At 35.1% G+C, this 24821-nt stretch overlaps 1 protein-coding gene across 4 annotated transcripts in view; it reads left to right on the top strand.

Moving 5' to 3' along the window:
- Positions 1–24821, top strand: part of LOC150080753 (transforming growth factor-beta receptor-associated protein 1-like) — a 272526-nt gene that overhangs the window by 152491 nt on the left and 95214 nt on the right. For 3 of the 4 annotated variants that reach the window (XM_090382036.1, XM_090382038.1, XM_090382039.1), the window contains exons 13-14: positions 3328–3524; positions 19174–19242. In XM_090382036.1, coding sequence (XP_090238162.1) covers positions 3328–3524; positions 19174–19242 — 266 coding nt within the window. The remainder of the gene's footprint in view (positions 1–3327; positions 3525–19173; positions 19243–24821) is intronic. The other variant, XM_090382037.1, reaches the window with a different exon arrangement.

Genomic DNA, 24821 nt, shown 5'->3' on the forward strand with positions numbered 1-24821 from the left:
TCATTTTTCAGACTTCAGAATTTAAATTCTGCAGGAAAAAGCTATATTCTTAATACAGCACAAACTTTTTTTTTTTTCTTCTATAAACATGAAGTTTTTGAGTGTTAGATAGTTCTATGGTTTCATTAATTCAACTAAGCCAAATAACTTTAGCTGTTTTAAAATAACCATATTCATAAAGATATTTTAGATGAACTGATGACTGTGGATCTGTATTAATTATATGAAAGAAGTTGCCATGCAATTTGTTTTTATTATAATAGCAATAAACAAACACTATATTTTTTTAAAAACAATAGTAGTTTAATACTGTGGATTGGGAAACAAAATGAAACTTGTGAACATTGAGCTGGAATTTCAGTTGTCTGTAATTTTCTGGAAATTAATTTTTGATTTATATTCCAAGGCAATTGCATAGAAGCAGAGTAGAAACTACAAAAATTTTACTATTTTTTTTGTTACACTAATTTGAATGCATAGTTTGCATGATGACTGTACTTGTATAGTGATCACTTGGCTACAATCATGCAATCAGTGTGGAGAATAGAGATATTGGGAATAAAAAAAAAATTAAAAAAAGAGCTTAATTCAGTGTGTGAATTTCACTGTCATTTGGATAGAGGTAAGTTTTATACATTTGGATGGCTGAAAATCTCAAAGAAGTTGTGATTGAAAGAGAGAACTGGTTTGGAGGACCATGTTATTGTCATGCTCATTAAAAAAAATCCATGAAAATTAAATAAATTCAACTTTATGAAATTTATTAAAAAAACAAGTTACCAAAAAGAAAAAAAGTTGTGATTTGACAGTATAGCAGGTTTGTAACTTGTGTGATACTACAGATCTCCTTCAGTGATTTCAATCACTGAAGGAGTGATTGAAATCACTGCTACTAACTACTGTCTGCTACTACATCTCTAAGAATGTCTGATTTCCATCTGCATATAATTTCTGATTGGAAATAAACAGATATTTAGTTTCCACTTAGGTAGAAGTGCTTTAAGCTTTCTTTTAATACACTGATGATATTGAAGAATCTTAAATAAATAATCAGTATTCTTCCCAGGACCTATTGAATGGGCGCACCACCTGGTGAATTTAACTGACCACCCGGCTAAAATAAGCGATTCTCACGGTATACCGTATGGTACTGCTCACTGATCTCGATTAATATTAATTCGAACATACTATGTGATCGAGGTCAATGTGACAGGAGCATGTAATGTTAAATTATTATGCAATTAATTTTTGCTCTGGATCGCTTAAGTCACTTTTATAATATTGCAAAGTATTACACTTCCCCACCCGGCTACATCATAATGTCACCCGGCTGGCAAAATTTTCTGGGAGAACACTGAATAATGTAGTATAACACCGAAATATAACAAAGAAATTACTGTTTTTCTAGCATTTCTTGTAGGTGGTAGATGACTTTCATCAACCGGTGAAATACCACCACTTTGCTTATTGGAGGCTCGAAGTGGTGAAACCCATGTTTAGTCTCTAGAGAAAAGTTTCCGGCATCCCCCTCCCCCCATACTTTTCCTCCAACCCATGCACGGTACTAAGTACTATAGGTTTTGATACCTTTCGTGTTTGGGGTTTTCATAAAAAAAAAAAAAAAAAAAAGTAAATTATGACATTTATTGCACCTGCAAACTTAACATTCAGTAAAAGTCTATGCATGCAGCTCCTAGACAACTGGAATCAGAATTTAAGCTCTTATATTGTCTTCTTTGATATGCAGTTAGTACTTATAACATTTCTAGCTTTTCCAGCTTGACTGAATACCTACTTAAGCATCACAAGTCTATTATTCCATTAGCTTCTCTTTCTCATTTCTCTCCAATTAATTTGGAGAGAAATAAAAAAATAATTACACTGGTGTTCAAAGAAAGTGCATCACCCCTTAAAATTGTAATTGTCATCCGAATAATGTAAGTATAGGCTATACTGGAAGGCAAATTTCTGCCAACCATTAGAGACCATTTCAACCTGCCAAGTAACTGCATCTTTCAGGACAACTCTGCTCCTTGTCATCAGGTGAAAAGTGTAAGTAGGCACTTCTGTAGTGACTTTAGCTTCATTTCTGCCTTAGAGGTTCAACAGTAATGTGTTTACATTTGTTACAGATGAAAAAATCTTTGGAAGAACGGTCCATTACAACTGTTAGCTAGCCAGTAAACAGTCCGGACCTGAATCCCATAGAGAAATTGGCATCGTGTGGAATCTGCAGTTGCCAGAAAGAAACCAAAGACCCTTCAGGAACTTCATAATTCGTGTTTGGAACCATGAACTGTCAGTTGATTATCTTCAGAAATTGATCTTGCCAATGCCTCGACAGTGTGCTGCTGTCATCGGGGGCAGAGGCAGTTCATCTAAATATTAGTTTGCACCTGGTGAACTTTTCATTTTGTTTTCCATTTAAAATGATAACATGAAACAAATTGAGGGCTTCTGATAACATTTCAGCCATAATTGTCATGTTTACCAAAACTGTTGTATAAAGGTTGCAAATTCTCATTTTGGAATATTTTGAGAGCGCCTGTAAAATATTACTTAGCTTTGCCTTAACTATTAATAAATATCTTTAGTTTAAATTTCTATTTGTGATGCTAGTCATTAATATAACATACCATTGCAAAAAAGGGTTAGAAATGTGAAATTCCTAGGTGATGCACTTTCTTTGAAAACCAGTGTATGTCAGTGTATACTCTAGCACACTGGGTTTTAACCACGGTGCCGCAGCATATTACTGTGCTGAAACAACATTCTAGGGGTGCCGTGTAATTTGGGTTTAAGTTACTTAAAGTTATTATTATTATTATATATATATTTTTTTCTAATTTGTATATTTATTTCATTATGAAAAAAATTAATGGTATCCATTGTACCATATCTTTTTAATTTTGTGGTGATCTATAATTGATCTTTATTTAGTACCTCTATATAAAGAAAAAAATATTATATAGGTATATATGTTAAAAGGTCGAAAATCACTATGTTAAGTATTTCTTTTGGCCTAGGGGTGCCGTGAAAAAATTACTGGGACACTAAGGGTGCCGTGAACCGAGAAAGTTTGGGAACCTCTGCTCTAGCATTACCAAGTTATTATGAAGTTCTTTTGTTTCAACATCTAAAATTTTGACCTACAAATAACATCATTTGAAATTGGGTATATAATCCTACTGGAACACTTGGTTCTTACTCTTTTTATATTAAAGAGTTTTATTATTATTATTAAAAATATATATTTTTTTAATATTTCATTAATAAAACAATGCTATATTTTTATTAAAAATGAATATGAACATTTTATTTTAATAGGAAGTGGATACAGCACTTTTAAAATTATATGCTGAAAGTAATTCTCCAAATCTTATACTACTGGTCAATAACAGGAATACTGGATGTGATGCTAAAGAGAGTGTGGAATGTCTTTCACAATATGAAAAGTTTCATGCATTAGCATTATTTCACTGTGTGCGTGGAGAAAATGAAAAAGCTCTCCAGATATGGACTAAGTAAGAAATCATAAGTATCAAATTGATTGCTTTACTTCAGATTCTTCTGAACTGCAGGATATATTTAGTATATATTTATGTAATATTTCACTGCAACCACCAGACATCCTGATTTTCAGTGCTTCATCTAAATTTACTATGATAGTTACAAACTATCGTAATTTTAGTGGCAGATTTAATAAAATTTCTTGAACGTAATGATACAATTGTATGATCATCAAAATGAATCCTTCTTGGGCTTATTCTTCTCACTTGTGTTTTTATATATGTATTTGACTACATGATTGAACCACATAAACACATGAATAGAGACCCTCCAACTGGAGAGTCTCTCTATTCATGTGGTTATGTGGTTCAATCTTGGGAGCTCAACCATTCTGATATTTAAGAATAATAATTTTATTAATGGTTGTATTCTTTAGTTTATCATTAAATAATAATATCTGTGTTATTTTTACTGTATCTGTGGGTATCTGTGTACTGTATATAGGGTGAGCCAAAATTAGGTCCTAATATATTAAAATTATATAATGAAATGTGAAAATCTGCAGAAATGAAACCAATAATGTTATAATCATGCAAACTTCAAGTTTATTTCTACACCTTACATTTTTACAAATGCTCAGTGTAGCTGCCATAAGAAATATGACAAATACCCCATTTTATCCTAACCCAGTCTGTAACCTAATTCTGGGTTCCTCTGTGGTGGTTAGTAGAGGATGTCTTATGAAGTAGAGGTTGTTTTTCATGTTCCCATCAAAAGCAACATTAAACAGCAGTCACATACATATGCATTACTGGTGAAATCTACCACTTTTACTCTGTGTCGACTAGTGCCCATGGGGAATATGTAACACACTGAACAGACAATATGAAAACTTGAAGTTTACAACAATATAATATGCTTTGTTTCATTTTTGTAGCTGTGTTCATTTTGATTCACCCTATATGCAAGGTCTGTTCAAAAACTATCTGGACTCCTGCATTATAATGACAATAAACATACTTACTGGTTCTTCATCTGCTTACAAGGTGGGTGTCTTAATCCCCTTCTAAATAATGTACTTCTGAGGTAACACACTTAGCCCAATTATTCTCTGACTCTTAGGAATTGGCTTCTGGAAAATCGATTTCAAAATTGCTAAAAACTGAGCTGCTGTATTACTCTTTATTGTTTGCATGTCATCAGAAAACATCCTTTCAGGGCTTTTTTTTTTTTTTTTTTTTCCAGTCTAGAAACCAAAAAACAAAAAATCACATGGAACCATGGTGAACATAGAAATTGCTATTCTTGAGTGATTCTGTGTGAAGCCAAAAAACGTTATATATGAATGCAATAGCACATTATCACAGTAAAACAGCCAGTCCTCCACTTTTCTATAAGTTCTCCCTCCCCCACTCCAAAATATTTGTGATAAAGTGATACACTTTATCACAAATGCATCTCAGAACTTTTAACACAGAACTCTTTACTATTGTTTATCCTTCTGGAGCATGTTTATGGTGGATAATATCCTCTTGGTCAAAAAATGCTGGCAACATGGTTTTTGTTTTGTTGCACACTTGTCATGATTTTTTGGGTTGAGGGGATGGATCTTCCACATGGATAACAGCTGTTTGGTTTAAAATCATACTCGTAACCCTTGTTTCATCTCCAGCTCCAGTTACGATATGTTTCAAAAATGTCTCTTCATTTGTTGCACATTCAAACAAATCATAAGTGACTTGCTGGTGGTGTTCACATTGTTCCTCTACTAACAGCCACAGCATAAAAAAGTGTTTCTATAAGGTTCACATCACCTTATAGAAACACGCCTCATGTACAAAATTTTCATTAAAATGGAATGATATGCTCTAGAGAAGATACAGTATCAGTGATTTCACTGATTTCACAAATCTTTGGTCATTTGGTTAAGTGGGATGGTTAAGTGGGAGAAGACAGAGGGTGGTAATCAATGGGTGCTGCTCTTCGTGGATTAATGTTATTAGTGGAGTCCCACAGGGCTCGGTGTTGAGTCCACTGTTGTTTTGTATATTTATCAATGATATTGATGAAGGTATATCAGGCTTAGTGTCGGAGTTTGCAGATGATACAAAGGTTAGCAGGGTTGTTAATGACAGTAATGGCAGTGTGCTACTGCAACAGGATCTAGATAATTTGGGCAGATGGGCTAAGAAGTGGCAACTGAAGTTCAACCTTGACAAATGCAAAGTACTGCATATGGGTAGAAGTAACCCCAGAGAAACGTACCAACTGTGTGGTACTACACTTAAGGTGGTAGAAAATGAAAAAGACCTGGGAGTAATTGTGCAGTCAGATATGAAGTTTTCTGAGCAATGCAGACAGGCTGCTAGGGCAGGTCATGGGGTTTTGTCAATGATATATAGGAATTTTGCTACCAGGGAAAAGGAGGTGATTGTCCCTCTGTATAAGGCAATGGTCAGGCCACGCCTTGAGTACTGCGTACAGGTCTGGAGGCCTCATTTTAGGAAGGATGTAGATTTGCTTGAGCGTGTACAGAGAAGAGCAACACGATTGGTGAGGGGAATGAAGGGATTCTCTTACCAAGAGAGGCTTAAGTTCTGCAGATTGCAGTGGCTGGAGACTAGGCACCTGCGCGGTGATCTGATTGAGGTCTATAAGGCCTTGAATGGGTTGAGCACGCTGAATTCTGATGGGATCCTTCCACTTGTTCAGATTACGAACCTACGGGGACATAAGTTCAAATTAAGAAAGGACAGATGTAGAATAGATGTGCGGAAATTTGCCTTTAGCCAGCGGGTGGTTAATTGCTGGAACAAACTTCCATCTGTCGTTGTGGAAGTTGATGGGTTAAATAAATTTAAGGAGGAACTGGATAGGCATTTGGAGGGAATGGTGTGATTTTTTTTTTTTTTGGTTGATGCTACATAAGCTCCTACACTTGCTTTCTTGCATCATGTGCCACTACTACTACTACTACTACTACTACTATTTTGTACCAAAGGTCAACACTTGAGAATTATTTCATCATTTGTTGAAGTTGAGGGCCATCCAGATTGCAAATCACTTTTGACAGACTCTTCCCCCTTTGAAATGATGGTGGAAACTTGTGTATGATCCATTGCAGAGTCCCCATATGATATTTTAAGAACAACAGGGTGAGAGTAAGTGAAAGCATGTCTTTGTTATCAGCTGATAATAATATACTTCCATAAGAAGCAAGTGTAAAAAGCTTACTGGGGATAAGGATGTTATCCTTTGTTGCAGTATAGTCTGTTGTCTCAGCATTGAACAATGAGCATAATTGAATAAAATCATACTTTTTTTTCAGACCTCATATATAAAAAATAAAGAAGGCATTAAATGTAGTAATAGTCTGTCGGTAATTCTATTTGTACTTTTTTTTTATTTAAACAAGTTTCTGAAGACTAAATCATTATCATCCAAAAACAAATTAATTAGAAATATCTACTGATATAGGCACTGAAGGACATGGTCATGAAATAAGCATGGGGAGCCCACTGCCTTCCCTTCTTGCCAAGGTCGTTATGACTGACCTGTAGTTGAGGACCCTTGCTAACCACTTATACAGGGTGTCTCAAAAATACATGGCATAACTTCAGGAATGAGTTCCCCATATGTAGACAAATATTTTATATCAACATAGTTCTGGAAATGCTTGGTTTCCGAGTTTTGAAGGTCTGTCTATGACACTTAACTGTTCACATCACCTTATAGTAATTGTTCAAAATGTCCACCTTCTGCCTAAATACAGGCCTGAATACCACTGGCAGAACATTACTCGCGCAGGATAATCTGCTGGTGACAAGGCCTGTACCCATTGCAGGTGGTAAGGATACAGTTAGTGTTCTCGCAACACTCTCCAAATAGTTGAACATTGAACAGCCAGTTGCATTGCTGTTCTGCATGTGCTGATTCCAAGAGTGGCATGCACAACCAAAATCTCCTCCTCTACTTCAGGAGTCGTAGATCTTGGTCGTCCTCTGTCGGCAGCACAAAGTGTAAAGGTCCCATGTTCACAAAGGCGGCGATGAATACCTTCAAACGTTTTCCTGTCTGGACATCTTCGTTCTGGGAATCTTTCGTGGTACAAACGACGAACCTCCAGAACATTGCCGTCCGCCAAACCATACATAAAGTGCATATCTGCTTGCTCCTGATTTGAGTACATGGCGGAATCAAAAACTACCAGATTCCGTCAGTACCTTGTGATGAAGGAAATCACCTGCAGGAGATAAGACATTCCTGTTAATAACTCAGGAACCAAGCATTTCCGTTACTGTGTTGATATAAAATATTTTTATTGTCTACATGTGAGGAACTCATTCCTGAAGTTATGCCGTGTATTTTTGAGACACCCTGTATATGCCAAAAACATGGGCCAGGTGTGTGAGCAAGGTTTTCCTGATCTAGAACCATGGTAAGACATTTGGATACATTCCACACCTACATAAACAACATAGTGGTACACTTGATGATGCACCCACAAAAATATATTCACTTGAGAATATGCAAAAATAGAAAAAACTACTAGATTTAGGGCAATGGATATCACCCAAAAACTGATGTCCACCAATGTGAAAGTCATCAAGGAGAAAAAGTGACAAAAAAAAATTAACACCAAGCCATGGCAGATAGTTTTATATTGCCTATTATTATCAATTTAAAAAACATTTTAGGTGTGCTTACATATGCACTATGGAAAAAATAAATTCATAATTTAAATGTAATTTTAATGCAGTATTGTTAGCTTTATACAGAGTCCGTGCACCCTACGTGTGTATGTTATGTAAGACTTATGGATATGGTGTTGCTTGTGAATAGATATATATATATATATAAGAGACTTAAAACTATTGGCAAGGAAACTAATAAATATTATACAGTTGAAATTAAATTGATTAGCTATGTTTAGAAAACATAAAACTATAAAGTTATAATTTTAGTAATTAATTTATAAGAAGATTAGTCATAGAAAATTTTTTTAAATATTCTTTTTAAAAATTTAAAAAGATTTTTTTTTTTTTTTTAAGAACAAAAAAATGTAATGCACGTGAAATATAACATACTGAGTACATTAACTTGCTAATGTTAATAGATGTTATATGTATATGGATGTTTTTTAGAAGACGTGCTAGACATGTTTTGAAATAAGACTGAATCATTCAAACCATCTGAAGAGGAAGGAACAGTCAAAAAGAATGTGGCTACCTTTCAGGAAAGTTTTGGCTGAGTAATAGCAGAAACATCTGTCATTTGGCACAGCCTATATGTGAAAACCCATGACAAATCAAAAAGTGAGCAATTTTTTATTCAGCTAAGGTTGGCTATGAATGCTAGGCCAACCCCTGTTTTAAGGTTTTTTTGTTTTTTTTTTTTTGGTAGTTGTTGGCGCATAGGCTTCTGTGGCCATAATACACCTCCCAAGGTTTTTGCAGTACTTTGATCCAAACCCGAGGCGGGAATCGAACCTGCGACCTTTGGGTTGCCAGGCAGGCACTTTACCCGCCCGGCTAGCCCAGTCGGCCTATTTTAAGTGATGTACACAGACGGTAATTCAAATAATATGGGAAATAAACTTAATTTAAAACTTAATAAAAATAAAAGTAAGCAATGGTTAAAACAAGAGAACTCTTTGGATGGTATCATCAAACATTGGGATCATGATCAGGAGTAGAAAGTTGGCAGATATGCTGAAGAGGACAAAGGTATAGATAACGTGTACAGGAAAAAGTATGGAAAAGAGCAAGGACAAGAAGATCAAGAAAAACAGGAGAGGGTTTTAAACTAATTTGCTTTGAAACAAAGGCAGGAAAAAATTCAAAGAAATAAAATAAAATAACTGTGGCAGTGAACAGAATAAGTTATCATGCAGTGGCAATCAAACTAAGGATAGACACAGAGCAAATAAGGGTAATCAGTGCATATGCACCACAGGGAGTGAGGGGGGGGGATGAAGAAGAAATTACACTTATGGGTAGTACAGTTTGTAGAATCACTGTCCTTCCCACACTGGGTGGAAATGACCTGAATCGAATCCTGTCAATAATGCAAGGAATTTTTATGGCCTTTTTCGCAATGTGGCTGAGTTAGTCAGTCTCAAGCTGAGGTAGCTTGGTTTTTTTCTCTTGAAAACGTGGATTTTTCATCCAACAAACAGAAAATTGACCACAAAACATATGCAGTTTGCAATGTATGCCACACAATGTGCCTTTAGTCACTGATGCACCTAAAAAACCCTTCAACAAAAAAAAAAAAAAAAAAAAAACAGAATGAGAAATTCTGGTAAAAGATGGATGGATTATTGCAGAGTTTATATAATATACATTGAGGGTATGAATGGAAGCAGAGGTGATGAAGGGGGCAAATCGTTCCTAATATGGTTGTGGCATGGCTAACCTAATAGGTAACACCATACAGAAAGAGTAGTTATGCAAATTAGGAGGGAGTAATTATGCAAATTACTTTCTAGTGAATAGCAAGGGCTTAGAAAATATCAAGAATGGTAGATTCGTACCAGGAGAGTACTTAGCTGCATTATAGTGACATTGTTAGTAAAGCAGCACAGAATATTGTAGTAATAGTAATGGCAGATGATGCAAGAAAGCAAGCTAATATAGCATTAGCCAAAAAAGAAAAACAGTTCACCCATCCGTACCCTCCAAGAATTTCTCTAGTTCTCCCTTGAATTTATTCAACCCATCCACTTCCACAACAAGAGATGGAAGCCTGTTCCAACAATCAATCAACCGCTGGCTAACAGCAAACTTCCTGCAACCATCTTTCCTCAACTTGAATTTATGCCTCCTCTTGTGTGTAGTTTCAGCAAGTGAAAGAATACCATTAATATCAGCTTATTCAATCCAGTCAAGGCTTTAAACACCTCACTCAGATCTTTCCACAGGTGCCTGGTCTCGAGATGCTGCAGTTTGCAGAACTGAAGCCTTTCTAGGTAAGAGCACCCTTTTGTTCCCTTCGCCAATCTAGTTGCCCTTCTCTGCACCCGCTCCATCAGATCTACCAGATCTACATCCTTCCTAAAGTGAGGCCTCCAGACCCATATACAGTATTTAAAATGCTGCCTAACCATGGGCTTATACAAAGGGATAATCGCCTCCTTGTCCCTGTTAGAAAAGTTTCTGTATATCATTGACAAAATCCCAGGAGCTGTCCTGGCAGCATGTTTGCACTGTTCAGAGAATTTCATGTCTAACTGCACAGTTACTCCCAGGTCTTTTTCATTCTCCACTATCCTGAGTGCAGTACCACACAGTTGATATGTTACTCTGGGGTTACTGCTACCCATGTGCAGTGTCTTGCATTTGTCAATGTTAAACTTCAACTACCATTTCTCAGCCCATTGACCCAATTTTCCTAGATCTTGTTGCAGTAGCTTATCCTGACAACTGTCACTAACCACCATTGTATCATCTGCAAACTTGGACATTAAGTCATATACCTTCATCAATATCATTGATAAATATTGAAAACAACAATGAATGCAGCACTAAACCCATTGATAACCACCCTCTGTCTTCTTCCACTTAACCATCCCTTTATTCATGGCAGTAACTTGCCCTTAATGCCACATTGCTCCAGTTTATACACAGTCTTTTACATCCAACAGTATCAAACGCCTTCCTGAAATCTAAGTATATGATGTCAAAATTATTTTTACATCCAGTTCCTTGGTCACACATCATAGTAACCTATCAGATTGGTTAGACAAGACAGCACCTTGACAAATTCATGCTGTGATTGCAGTATAATTACATGCCTATCAAAATGGTCCTGCATTACTTTTTTAACCAGTGATTCCATTATTTTCCCTGGAACAGACATTATGCTAGCAGGTCTGTAATTACTCATGTTGCCTTTTGATCCCTCTTTATGAATTGGGGATATATTAGCACTTCTCCAGTCCACAGGGACCTCCACTGAATCCAAGGATGCTCTCATAATTATGTCTAAGAGTTTTCCTACCTCCTTTGCTGCCTCCCTAAATATAATTGGATAGATTCCATCTGCCTCAGGTGCCTTTTTTTGTGTCCATCCTCAACAATGTCTCCTCCACTTTCCTTTCAGTTATTACAAAGTCATTTAGCTCCTCATTAGAGATTGATAAACTTTTGGCATCCCATTCCCTACCTAAAGAATTCTCCATGTGTGAATGTAGATGTAAAATACCTACAGTCAGTCCTCGTATAGCACAATGTGTTCCTAGAAACCCTCATGCAATGCAAAATCGTGCAATATAAACAACAGGCCCTATGGGAAAAATAGGGTTAGGTGCCGACCACCCAAGGTTGAACACACATTGGTTACCAAATATTGGTAATAAATAATCGTAATAAAATACTTACGTATTTTATAACAATTAAAATACATAATAAAAAATAATATAATTTTTATAATATTTTTTATTATTATTATATTATATTTTATTATAATATAATAAATAATAAAAAATACATAAGTATTTTTTACGAATAAAATACTTACGTATTTTATTACGACTATTATGTAATAAAATGTTGCTAATGCTTTTGCTTCTATCATAAGAAAACTTGTTTTTTGTTTGATTTTCTATCCAAACAGATGACAGCCGTTCCATCCCTTCCAATTCTTTGTGTCTTAATCTAATGGATTTTAATTACACTTTGAGTTGTTCCTGCTATGAAAGTTGTTTTTATTTTCTCTGCATTCTTTGTAATTCTCAGCGTTGCCTCATTTAGGTCTGTAGCACGTGCAATATCACATGGTCTTTCATTTCGCTCAAAACATTTCGCAATTTCATATTTTTTCTCTATCGACAGAGGCGGACTGGCCATAAGCCTTACCGGGGAAACCCCAGTGGGCCGGAGGCCGGTGTAATTTTGCCCATAAACGCTAGTATGAGGCCACTATAAATTTTCCCAGGTAAAAATTTTTGATCCAGTCCGCCTCTGTTTATCGATATTGCTTTTCTTTTTCTCTCTGAATCTGCAGTGTCTTTACCAGGACGCTTCCTTTTCACACCTTTTAAGTATTTTACTCATTTTTAGGGAACAAAGCACAATTACAAAACGAGGAGGCACGCTTGATACACATAAACAAAGTTGCGTGCGTGTAGCAACTGAATAAACAACACCGTAAAGGCAGAGATACACTATTAACAACTCACATTTTACTAAAGCACATTTTACTAGGGGTTACTACCATAAAACAATAAAAACAATTTCTAGTTGCGTTCCTGCTAGTGGAATCTGTTATAAACTAGTAGTAAACTCGATCTAATTGCATTTGCGATTATACCGGTAGCTGGAATTGTGTTGGTTTTTACGTTATTATGGTGAAATGTGTTTCCCCTTCACTGATATAAAAAACATAAATACATTTTCAGAATCTTCTCTTTATTCCTATCGTGTTGCGTTCGGTTGGGGTGATTCTGCGTTCGACTGCCATTTCTTGTAAACACAAAGGCGAACCGTGCATAAGCGAATTCGGTTCATGTTATATAAGATATCGTTCCCCTATTTATAAATCATGTATGATCGAATTCGTGTAGTGTAAACATGTGTTATACGAGGACTGACTGTATTCAGTTTGTCCACAACCTGAGCAGAATCATCAACAGTTAAACCATAGACATCATGGCCCAATGTGATTAAACCGCTTCCTTCCACTATTAATATAAGCATTGAAGACTTTTCTGTTTTTCTTTTCATTCTTTGCCAGAGATTTCTCATAATCTCCCTTAGCTTGCCTAACCTCCTTTTTGACTTGATTACAGACTAATTTTTATCTACCATAGGCTTCTATATCACCTGATAATTTATATGAATCCCATGCACTTGGCTTTTCTGCCACATGTCTCAGTAGTCTATCTGACATCCATTTTGGTCTAAACCTTGAACAGTAGTTCTTAGTTGAGACAGAAAGCGTAGTAGCTTTCAAGATTAGTTCCTTGAATGCTTCCCATTTAGAATTTGCTGTTGGTAACATCATAGGTTGGTCCTATTGCCCACAATTTAAAAACTCTCTGAGATCTCTGTAGTCACCCTTACAAATGCAAAAGCCTTTCCCTTTATCCTTGACAGTAGTTATATCTTTATTTAAATTCCACATTAGTACACTGTGATCATTGCAACCCAGTGGGTCTTTTACCTGTAGATTCTTAATGCATGTAGAATCGCTGCTGACAATCAGATCAAGAGTATTGCTTCCCTTGTTGCTTCTCTAACATGCTGCTGTAAAAAACAGTCATCCAAGAAATCCACAAATGTCTTGCTAGTGTGTGCATGACCAACCCACAAATCCCAGTCAACATCTGGAAAGTTAAAATCTCCCATTACGAGACATTTTGATTTGCTGGCTCACTTTCTATTTCCCTGTATAGCAGTTTGGTATACTCATCACAGTCTGGCACACTGTAGCCATAGTTGCCAATGCACCTAATAAATCACTAAATAAACAAATCATCACAGTCATTAAGATTATAACACATTCCTACTCTCAGTTTTGTTTTCCCAGTGCTTATATCACGCCAAACTGATTCAACTTTGCAGTTGTTACCTAAGTCAACTGGATGCACTGCCTTAGATTTAATATTCTTCTTAACTAAGAGCATAACCCCTCCTTTCTTCTGCTTGGCACCTTAAAGTGATAGTTGGTCCATGATGAAGGAATTGCAGAACCAAGAATGTGATATGAATAAAGGATGATCGAAGAAATTACTTTATCAGTAGTTGTTTAGTCTATCATTACATAACAATATCTACAGTTCTCTCTCTCTCTCTCATTGTGTGTGTGTGTGTGTGTGTGTGCGTGCGTGCGTGCGTGCGCGCGCGTGTGTGTGTGTGCGCGTGTGTGTGTGCGCACGTGTGTGTGTGTGTGCGCGCGCGCAAACACACATGCATACATAGTCAATCAAAATCAGGTCCTGAATACATAAAAATTATAACAGTGAAATGTAAAAGCTACAGATATGAAACAACCATATTATATTCATGATGGAGATACTGATAGAGACAATTCCAGATTGGGTCTAAAGGTTCTCTCATTTTAACTGCTTTAGCCCTCTCAGAAACCTGGGATATCCTCTGGATACTGGGAATTACAAAAGGAGGAAGGAGAAGAAAATATGGTGGTGGAATCAAGAAGTGCAGATGGCTGTGGAAGAAAAGAAAGAAAACAAATCTTCAAAGAAAGTCAGACATCAGGAATACACGAGGACAAGGCATGGTATAAAGAGATAAATAAAATGAAAAAAAAAAGTTCTGGAAGAAAATGCTATGGTACAAAAAGAATTATGCTAAAAGTTAGAGACACAGGAAGTCCAGAAAAAAAGAACTGCAGTCTGTACTGGTAGAGGTATGGAAAATGTTAATGGAGAGAGTTGTGTAGATAGCACATTCATGGAATTAAATTTCATTAATTCTGTGACATTTTGATCAAATCATAGACAGTCAGGCCAGAATCATAAATAAGCAGAACAGGTATTTTGTGTCTATTTTAACAATTGAAAGCACAATTGAATGAAAAGGAAACAGAGCAAGTGAATCAAATTTTTAGTGAGCTTTGAAAAGTTCTTATAAGAAACTGTCAAGGCTGAAAGAGAGGCTCCTAGAATATGTGGAGTAGATACAGCTATATTAATGAATGCAGAAAGGAAGTGCATCATAACACTAGGATTGCTACTGAGATTTATCACTAGATTCTGAAGTGATTGCTTTTTAGTGGAAAAGTACAAATGTCTCACTCATTGATAAGGGAGAGGCTAAATTGGTAATGAGTAGTAGTAGAAGACTGGTGAGTTTACTTCTGTACTGGGTAAGATAATGGAATTGGCAATTAAGGATGCAATACAGAAAATTCTTGATAAGAATGAAGTCAGAAAGGGATCACAACATAGCTTTTTGATGGGAAAGTCTTATCTGACAAACCTGGAATTAGTTCTGGTACGCGGCGCCTCCGTAGCCAGGTGGGAAGGAGCAGCAGTGTGTAGCACACGCTTCTTGATTAGACCGGGGTTCGAGCCCGTCACCACCAAATACGGAGGATGCAGAAAGGTCAGGGAATGACCACCGCATATCCCCGCAGCAATATGGCCTTAGTTGCTAATGTTCCTAAAAACCAAATAATAACAACAACAAATAACAGTTCTGGTACTGGTAGAGGTATGGTAGGACCTGTCAGGTGGCTCACAAGAAAAAGTGTTATGCATTATTTTTTGGTTGAAGATGAATGACTGAAATTCTCTCTACCTTCCAAAATATAAACCTAGTTACTCAGCTTGCATTTGAAGTGATATTTTGTTTTTCAGGGAATAATTGCTTAAAACAGTGGTTCCCAAACTATGGAGATCTACAGACCCCTTCAAAAAATGAAAAAAAAAGTTCGCGGACCCCTATATATATATATATAAAAGAAAAGGGAAAAAAAGAAAATTCAAAGTTTTATGTTTAAAACAACTGAACTTTATTCTTATTTTTACATAAATATATAATAACTTTATTTTTAAATGAATAATTTAACCAGAGGGCCATTTTGTGGACCCCCTGGTCAAATTGGAATTGGTCCACGGATCCCAGTTTGGGAACTGCTGGCTTAAAAGAACCAGACAGGTACCATGCACCAATTTTTTTTCAACTTTTAGTTTTCTCGTGCATGCATCTCCTGACATGTGACGTTTCCATTTTTCAATTTATAAAAAAATACCATTCTAATTCATCTGTTTCCTAGAAGAAAGTAGCTTTATTAGTTTAATCCGTTCTCTGACATTAATAGTTTAATATATTTTCTATAAGTAACAACAAGTAAAACCTAATGAATTGAAAAAATAGTAATGTCCATGCCATTCTGGTTCAAGGAAATGGACCACTTACACTCACCTCTAAACTTTCTAAATAAAGCATAGTTTCATCCTTGAGAGGAATATTTAGGTCTTTCCCTGAATAATTACATGAAAACATGTGATCAAAACAACACATCAGAACTATGGAAAGGTTTGTTCTTTTACTGCACTCATTCTTATAATTACTTTTGTGATGTGCACTTTGGTTGATGAAAAGGAATGTCTAGTTTATCAGTGTTATTTTTTTATATAACAGTACTGAATCTTTTTATTTGGTAAGTCAGATTCTGATTATTTTATATTTAATTTATTGCATAAAATGATTTTTATTTATCATTTATTTATTTCATAAAACATATTATGGGTAATATCTTCCAAACAGAATACTAAGCAAAAAAAACGTGCATAAATATGTGTGTGTAAATTTGAATTTTCATGCACTGAATGATTTTATCAACTCTAAAATCAAAGTGCCTAATAGTTTCATGTTTATATTTTATGAATGTAATGATCTTCTTTCCTTAATTTTGAGCAGAATTAATAAAAGTTGCTGTATGTCTCTCTATTTATATTTTATACATAAGCAAAAATATATGCACATTTGTAAAATTGAAATTTCACACTCTTAGCCATTATTTGTACTGGAAAATGAAAGAGACTTAATTTCATATTTATGTTTTATGGCTGTAACTTTTTTTTTTTTGCTTCAGTAGAATTAATTTTTTTTTTAATAAATAATGACAGGTGATGCATTTTTAAATATTTAATTTTCTTATTAAAAAATAAAAATTGGGATTCAGTAAAGTACAGAAATCAATTAAGAAAGATATATTGGTATACTGAAAGCAGAATTCAGAAAAATTCAAAAACTTTTTTCCATAAATAAAAACAAAGATGGTCACCTGACAGAGGTAGCACAATCCTCATAGCACCAAACTGGGGCATGACCACTACTGAATTAATATGATGAAGTCATGAAGCATTTAGTTGCTGGAAATATTTTAATATTGTACTACTGCAAAGATCCTCAAGGGAATTAGGGGCTCAGTCAGTGAAAGGAAACAGTGATAATTAATGGGCATTTTTCATATTGTGCTAATGTAGCAAGCAAGGTCCTTCGGGGTTTGGCAATGAGGAGCAGCTTGTTTCTGGTTTTTCTCAGTTATATTGGTGATGGTATAGAGGGAAAATGTCAAGGCTTGATAATAATTTGAAGGTAGATATGTGAAAGATCAATGAGTATGACTGAGATCAATTGCACACATATGATCAGAAATCAACCATGTGTATAATTGATGACATAGATGACAACTGAAGTTAGATCCTGTTAAATTTAAGCGTTTGCATTTCGAGGAAAATAAATCCAGGAGAGGACATACAGACTAGGAGATATAGTGGTTTAAAACAGCATTTTAAAAGTGGTTTGGAATAAAAAAAGATTTAGGATTTGTGATGCAAGCATATATGAAGTTTTCATTGCAATTTAAGCAGGCAGCCAGACGTGCTAAGGGTTTACCCTCAATGATCAATAGGACCTTTTCCAGCAAGAAGGATTTTATTGTACTGATTTATGGAACAGTGGTGAGATGTCATTTAGAATATTGTATTAAGGTTTGTAGGCCTCGTCTAAAAAAGGACATAAAACATCTAGAGAGAGTCCAAAGAAGGGTAGCTAGGTCAGTAGGGAGTGTCAGCGTCTTAGAAGAACCTGGAGACTAGGCACCTTGAGGGTGAGCTGATAGAAGTGTTTAAGGCTCTTAAAGAAATAAGCATAATGAGTGAGTAGGTATTTTCACTTTGGTAGGCAAAACAAGAACAGGGGTATATAAATTTTAGTCGTCTGCGAATAGGACATACAAATGTAACTCATGGTTATCTTTTAAGAGGAGAGATACCCCCTCAATGTCATCACTGTAATACAATGCTCACAGTGAAACACATTCTGGTCGAATGCACAAAATATACAAGAGAACGCCAGATGCTTTGCACTTCAGCCACAACAAAAGATCCTACACTTACCTCAATTTTAAACAATGAAACAAATGTCTCAAGCATTTATAATTTTCTCAAGATAATTAAAGTATATCACCTCCTTTAGTTAGAAAAACTTTTTGGTCCCTTCTTTCCATTTTCTCTATTTGAAAAGAAGTTACATGCATAGTTACCATATGCATGGCGCACTATGGCCATAGTTGCCGATGCGCCCAATAAATTCCGAAACAAACAAACAAACAAACAATATAAATTTTAGAAAGCAATAGAAGATAGATTAATTCTCGTAAAGTTGAAGTTCACATTTGAGCAGTGTGCTGTTGGTCATTGGAATAATTTGCCTTCCATAGTAGTTGGAGTAGAGAAACTAGTAAAGTTGGAGGTGGAATTGGATTTTTACTTCTTAGAAATGTGTAAATTGTGATTGGACCCCCCCCCCTTTTTTTTTTCTTTTTTTTTACAGTTCCTATTTTCCTGTTCATACACTGGTTTGAAAGTTCATTGGCTACACATAATTTCTTAAGCAATTTAAAAGTTCATATTGTATTCTCATCATTTTTTTTTTTTTACTTTGATCGTTCAGGTCAATTAACAGACACCTCTGTTGATTGAAGCTCATATAATCAAGGTCTTACTGCAATCATTTACTGTATTATTTTACTGTATAAAGTACTGAATAATGTGGGTTAGATTAATATGGAATTAAATCTTATCCTGCTAATATAATCTAACTTGTTAAAGATCATTTAACATTAAGTTATTTTGTAGAGTGTTTTGAATTGAGATCATTTTTCCTCCTTTCTCTTTTATATGTATAGAATCATAAGTGGAGAATATTTTGACTCTTCATTTCCTGGTCTGCTTTTTGTGATTGATTTCCTCTCAAAGTAAGTTTTATTTTGGGTAAAATGAACCAGGTGAGATAAATGTGGATTAATTTGAATTCTATTCATTTGCAAAGAAAATTCTGATTTTGTGACTAATGAATGAAAGGAGGATGATTACAGAAAACATGTGCTAACATACTTAAAAGTCTAGTAAATTATCTAACAGATTATCAGCAATACATATTTTTATAAATATGTATTGCTGATAATGTATTGCAATACATATTTTTATAAATATGTATTGACTAACATTTTTTCATCTTTTTTTAATGTATACTGCATTAATGGGTGGGAAAAATATGTAGCTTTTTTCAAAGTATGGTATTGCGGAAGTATGAAATAATGGATAAATTAAATGAAAGTTAAACTGAAGCAGTTTGTTTATTTTATTAAGTTAACAAAAAAAAAAAAAAAAAGACTGTTTCTGTAATCATAAACTTCTGTTAATTTCAGATTTATTTTAGCATATAAAAGAACGCTACTGTTAGTGTTATCAAACGTATAGAAAAGAACAAACTATTTTTTTGCTGCAACAGTTTCTGTTTATGGGAGAGTGCCAGAAACAGTCTTTTCCATTAATCTGATATATTCTATTAATGTACTGAAAAGAGCAGAGTAGAAAGTGCACAGCAGAGTGAGTTGCTGCTTCAGATGTAAAATCTATATATTATTTGTATAGATTTTACTTTAACCTGAATGAAAATTTTGTGAATATTTTGTTCTGGGAAGGAATCTTGCATTACACAAAACTAGTTTTGCATTACAAAAGAAAACTGGTTTCAAGGGTAGAATTTAATCAAACTTTATAACCCTCAAAAGCCAACAAAGTGGGTTTCATGTATTTATTTTAGCTGATACAAAATGGAAATATGGGTCAGCTATTCATTCATTTATTCACTGACCAATTGTACACTAGTATATGACTAGCAGAAGAGCTTCACAGACTAAATATACATTTGAGGAACTGTTATTGGGAACACGATGGGATAACCATCCAAGATGAAGACCACAAGGAAAACAGATAAAGATAAACATAGGATTGTTGGTTTTCAAAATGAGGATAAAGCATAGAAAGACAAAAGAACCATACTTATGCTTTCTGCTTTTTATGATATCAAAATTGAAGTAATAACAGGAAAAGTGAATAAACAATAAATATGAATGCTGTAGACAGAGCTGACCATTACTATGCTAATTATTTGTCCAGTTGAAAATCAGTGAAATGGTGGAGGAAGGTTTTTTTTTTTTTTTTTTATGCTTTGAAAACTGTCAGATGTGACAGTTTTCAAAGCATAAGTTTTCTTGATGAAAGTGACAGATCCATCTCAAAACAACCTTTGTCAAGCAGTTTCAAAAGAAGTTGCTTTTTCAGCTAGTAGATGTCTAAAATAAGCATATTCTTTTTAGAATAAAGCTATTGAGTTTGGATGCAGAAGAGATAGGATGTCTGTCCTCATTTTGCGATGAAAGATGTGAATCCGAATAAGAAAAATTATGCAGTATGTAGTTGTAGAAGAGTTAGAAGCGGGAGCAAAGAAACAGTTTGGTATCGTGAGACATGCTCCAGAAAACCGGGATTGCAGGATTTTGTTTCAAAACCAAGATTGCAGTATTTCATTTCAAAATTCTTCAATACTGTAATACAGCCTTAGGAGATGCCTTTATGTGTGTTCTTTGCAAAGAGCATGGGGAGTTTAATTGCAAACTCAATGTTCTGCTAGGATTGTAATAGGTCTTTAAGAATAGGACTGATGATCTTAAAGGACTAAAAGAGAGGGACTCATTAAACACTCAGCTGCCCAGCCCAATGCTTGAGCCCATTCTCCAGCATTAAACAACACAAAGACATCCTCCACAGCAGAAATCCTTGGTCTCACAGTGAATACTCATAGCTATGGTTGGTCATTTGATTGTCAGGGAAGTGGGAAATATATTGTGTAAAAAAGGGGGCAATTAGAACAGGACCAGGGTATGTCAGCAAGGGATAAAGTAGATAACATTGTAAAGCAGCTATCATATTTTAAGAGCACAAAAGGTGATATTGTACTAATGGTACTAAAAGTAGGAGATCTCAGGATATACTTGTTGAGAAAAAGTCACGAGGTAGGATTTAAATTGAAAATGTGAAATTCAGCCCAGACACAGTAGGAGGGAGTACATGATGAGGACTTTGTCAGTCAGTTCAGCCCTGGAGAGACTGTGTAAGGCCCATGGAATAAAATTTTTCTCAGCAGCATGGTCTGTGCTTGTTAACAGGAGAGACTGTTTTTACAGGGATGTGATACACTTAAATAGAAGGGGTGCAAGAATTTTTGTTGATGTTATTGGGGCAGTGCGAGGTGGGTCAGAAAACTGCCTAGCCTAGGGGATACCTAGACTAATATGTTAACTGTAGCCACAGACAGAGGCAAACATGAATCTTTCACTGCTTCTAGTCGAACTTGCAGCAGTCTAGAAAACAAAGGGTTTCAGATCCTGCTGGCAATCATCATGGAACAAGCAAATACATGGGCTACATTTGGATTACTAAGGGCAAAAAACACTTACAGGTATACCTTTATGTACACTAATGCTAAGAGCATAATAATAGTAATAATAATAGTATTTATCATATAGTTCAAGGAAGCTACAGGCTACAGCCACTGGCAAAAAAAAAAAAAAAATACCAAAAGAAAGAAGAAAAAAAAACATGGTAAATAAATTTGATGAATTTGAAATACTAATCAAATTGTCAAATGCCGACTTTGTGGGGGTATCAGAGCCATGGTGTCACTCAGATTTAAGGGATTCAGAATTTGAATATGGGAGTACAATGTGTACAGAAAGGATAGTTAGGAGGTGGGGAAGGATTATACTATTAGTTAATTAAGAAGCACATAAAATCTGAGGCAGTGCATCCAGTATACATGGGTGGCCAGTGCATGTTGAGTCAGTTTGGCATGACATAAGCATAGGAAAACAAAAATGAGGTTAGGAGTGTGTTATAGACCTTAATGGCTGTGATGAGTATAATAAAGAACTATACAGACTTATGGAGTGGGCTAATAAATCAGAATGTCTTTTAATGGGGAACTTTAACTTTTCAGATATTGACTTGTGGTTTGGTCACTCGCACAGTAGCAAGATTTTTGTAAATTTATTGTATGATTTTTTTCCTACACCAGCATGTTAGAGAGCAACAAGAGAAAGCAATACTTTTGTTCTGATTATCAGCAGTGACCCTTCATGCATAAAGAATCTACTGGTAAAAGATCTACTATATGGCAGTGATCACAATATATTGATGTGGGGTTTACTTAAAGATGTAACTACTGTCAAAATCAAGGGAAAGATCTTTTGCCTTCGTAAAGGTGACTGCAGCGGTCTCAGGCAGCCTTTAAATTCTATGCATTGGGATCAACTGATGAAGTATCAACAGCAAATTCTTAATGAGAACATTTGGGAATGTTATTGTTGAAGCTACTAGACTTTTTATACCAATTAATAGATACAGTTCAAGGCATAGAACCAAGATCTGGAAAACTTAAGTAGATGGCCTGAGAAGTGGTAGCTGAAGTTTAACATTGATAAACAGAATGTACTGTATGGGTTGCAGTAATCCCAGAATAACATACTAACTATGTGGTACCACACCTAGAGTAGTGGAGAATTAAAATGACTTCAGGGTAATTTGTTGAGTCAGATATGAATTTCTCTGAGCAATGCAGAGTAGCTGCTGGGATAGCTCATGTAGTTTTGTTAATGATATATAGGAATTTTACCAGCAGGGACAGGGAGGTGATCATCCTGTTCTATAAGGCAATGGATGTATCACATCTTGAGTATTGCATACAGGTCTGGATGCCTCATTTTAGGAAAGATGTTGGAAGGGTGCTCTTACCAAAAAATGCTTCAGTTCTGCAAGTTGCAGCAAATTGGAGACTAGGCACCTACAAGGAGATCGGATTTAAGGCTTTAAATGGATCAAGTAAAATAAATGCTATCCTTCCTTTCTTCTGCTTAGACAACACTCATGAGGGGACATAAATTTAAACTGAATAATAATAGTTGCTGGATATATATATATATATGTGTGGAAATTTGTCTTTATCCAGCAAATAGTTGATTGTTGGAAGAAACTTCCATCTGGTGTTGTGAAAGAGGGTACAGGTAGTTCTCGACTTTACAAGTTAATTCGTTCCTAGCATGCACTCATAAAGCGAAAACTTGTAAAGCAGGAATTCATTTCCCATAGACATAAGGTTAAAAATAGGGGTTACGTTCTGAACAATGAAATTAGTTAGCTAATTAGTTTATGTTTAAACAATGATTGATTTATCGAAAGAATTGAAAACATAGCCTGTAAAATCAAGCAAATTATAATAATATAGAAATTATTTACGACTTAACAAATGTTAAAAAATGTTTATTCATCATTATCATCGACTAAAGCACACTCATTGATCACTCATTATTGGCTCGGCACTCGTTGGTTTGTTGCACAAGGAGTGGTCTTCTTCAGAAATGCTTCAAGAGGTGCTTGTTTCCATGATAATCTTCTCTTTTCTTTATAAATTTCAATAGCATGCAAAAGCATTTTTTAATGGAACGCATAAATTGCAACTAACACGATTTGCGCGGTTGAAGATTTGCACGTTTATATGATTGAAGGTTTCAGTAAAGGGGAAACACATTTCACCATAATAACATAAAAACCCACACAATTCCAGCTATTGGTATTTTCTATTTTCACAAATGCAATAACATTGAGTTTACTACCCGCTTATAACTGCTTGCAGTAACAGAAAAGCCCAATAAACCAGAAAGTGCAAATCATTTTTATTGTTTTATGGTTGTGACCTCCAGAAATGTGCTTTAGAAAAATATCACAAAGCTGTTCAAAATTGGTTCTTATAACAGAACATATGATAACGATGAAAGTGTAGTGCATTTAATGATTTGAATTGGTAACTAATATAATTTACAAATCATGCTCACGACCTTTTATATGGCCTTCAGGTCACGTTCGTGACTTTGAAAATGACATTTTAGAGAGATAAATAGCCTAGTTATACAGGGAAAATTCAACTTCCAAGATCTTGAAACGAATTACCAAAAAACAATGTGTTATTGGAATCGCATTATGATATTTTAATGATAAGATGATGTCTCTGGAACTGATTAATATCATAAAGCGGGGGTACACTGTATTGTATAGCTATGCACGAGGTTTGGAATGTGGTATTTATGAATGTTTAACATTCATTTTTTGCAATTAATGTTCATATTTTCGATTTTGTTGATACTTGGGAGAAAAAACTTGTAAACCCGGGAACTCGTAAAGCGAAAACTCATAAAGCGAGAACTGCCTGTACTTTGAATAAATTCAAGAAAGAAATAGACAAATTATTACAAGATGGACAGATGATGTGGAAAGTTTTTTTTGCAGGTACTATATAATCTCGCTTTCTTGCATTATTTGCCACTACTACTTCCAATAATGGCAACAAGTATCTGCTCTTTCATCAGTGAACATTCAGATGCAATTTTCTCCAGTACTTTAACAAATTTTGCAAATATTATCTTAAATATCATTAAGA

The sequence above is a fragment of the Mastigoproctus giganteus genome, chromosome 9, assembly GCF_048544385.1.
Source record: "Mastigoproctus giganteus isolate SK-2022 chromosome 9, ASM4854438v1, whole genome shotgun sequence".
NCBI classification, from domain to species: domain Eukaryota; kingdom Metazoa; phylum Arthropoda; class Arachnida; order Uropygi; family Thelyphonidae; genus Mastigoproctus; species Mastigoproctus giganteus.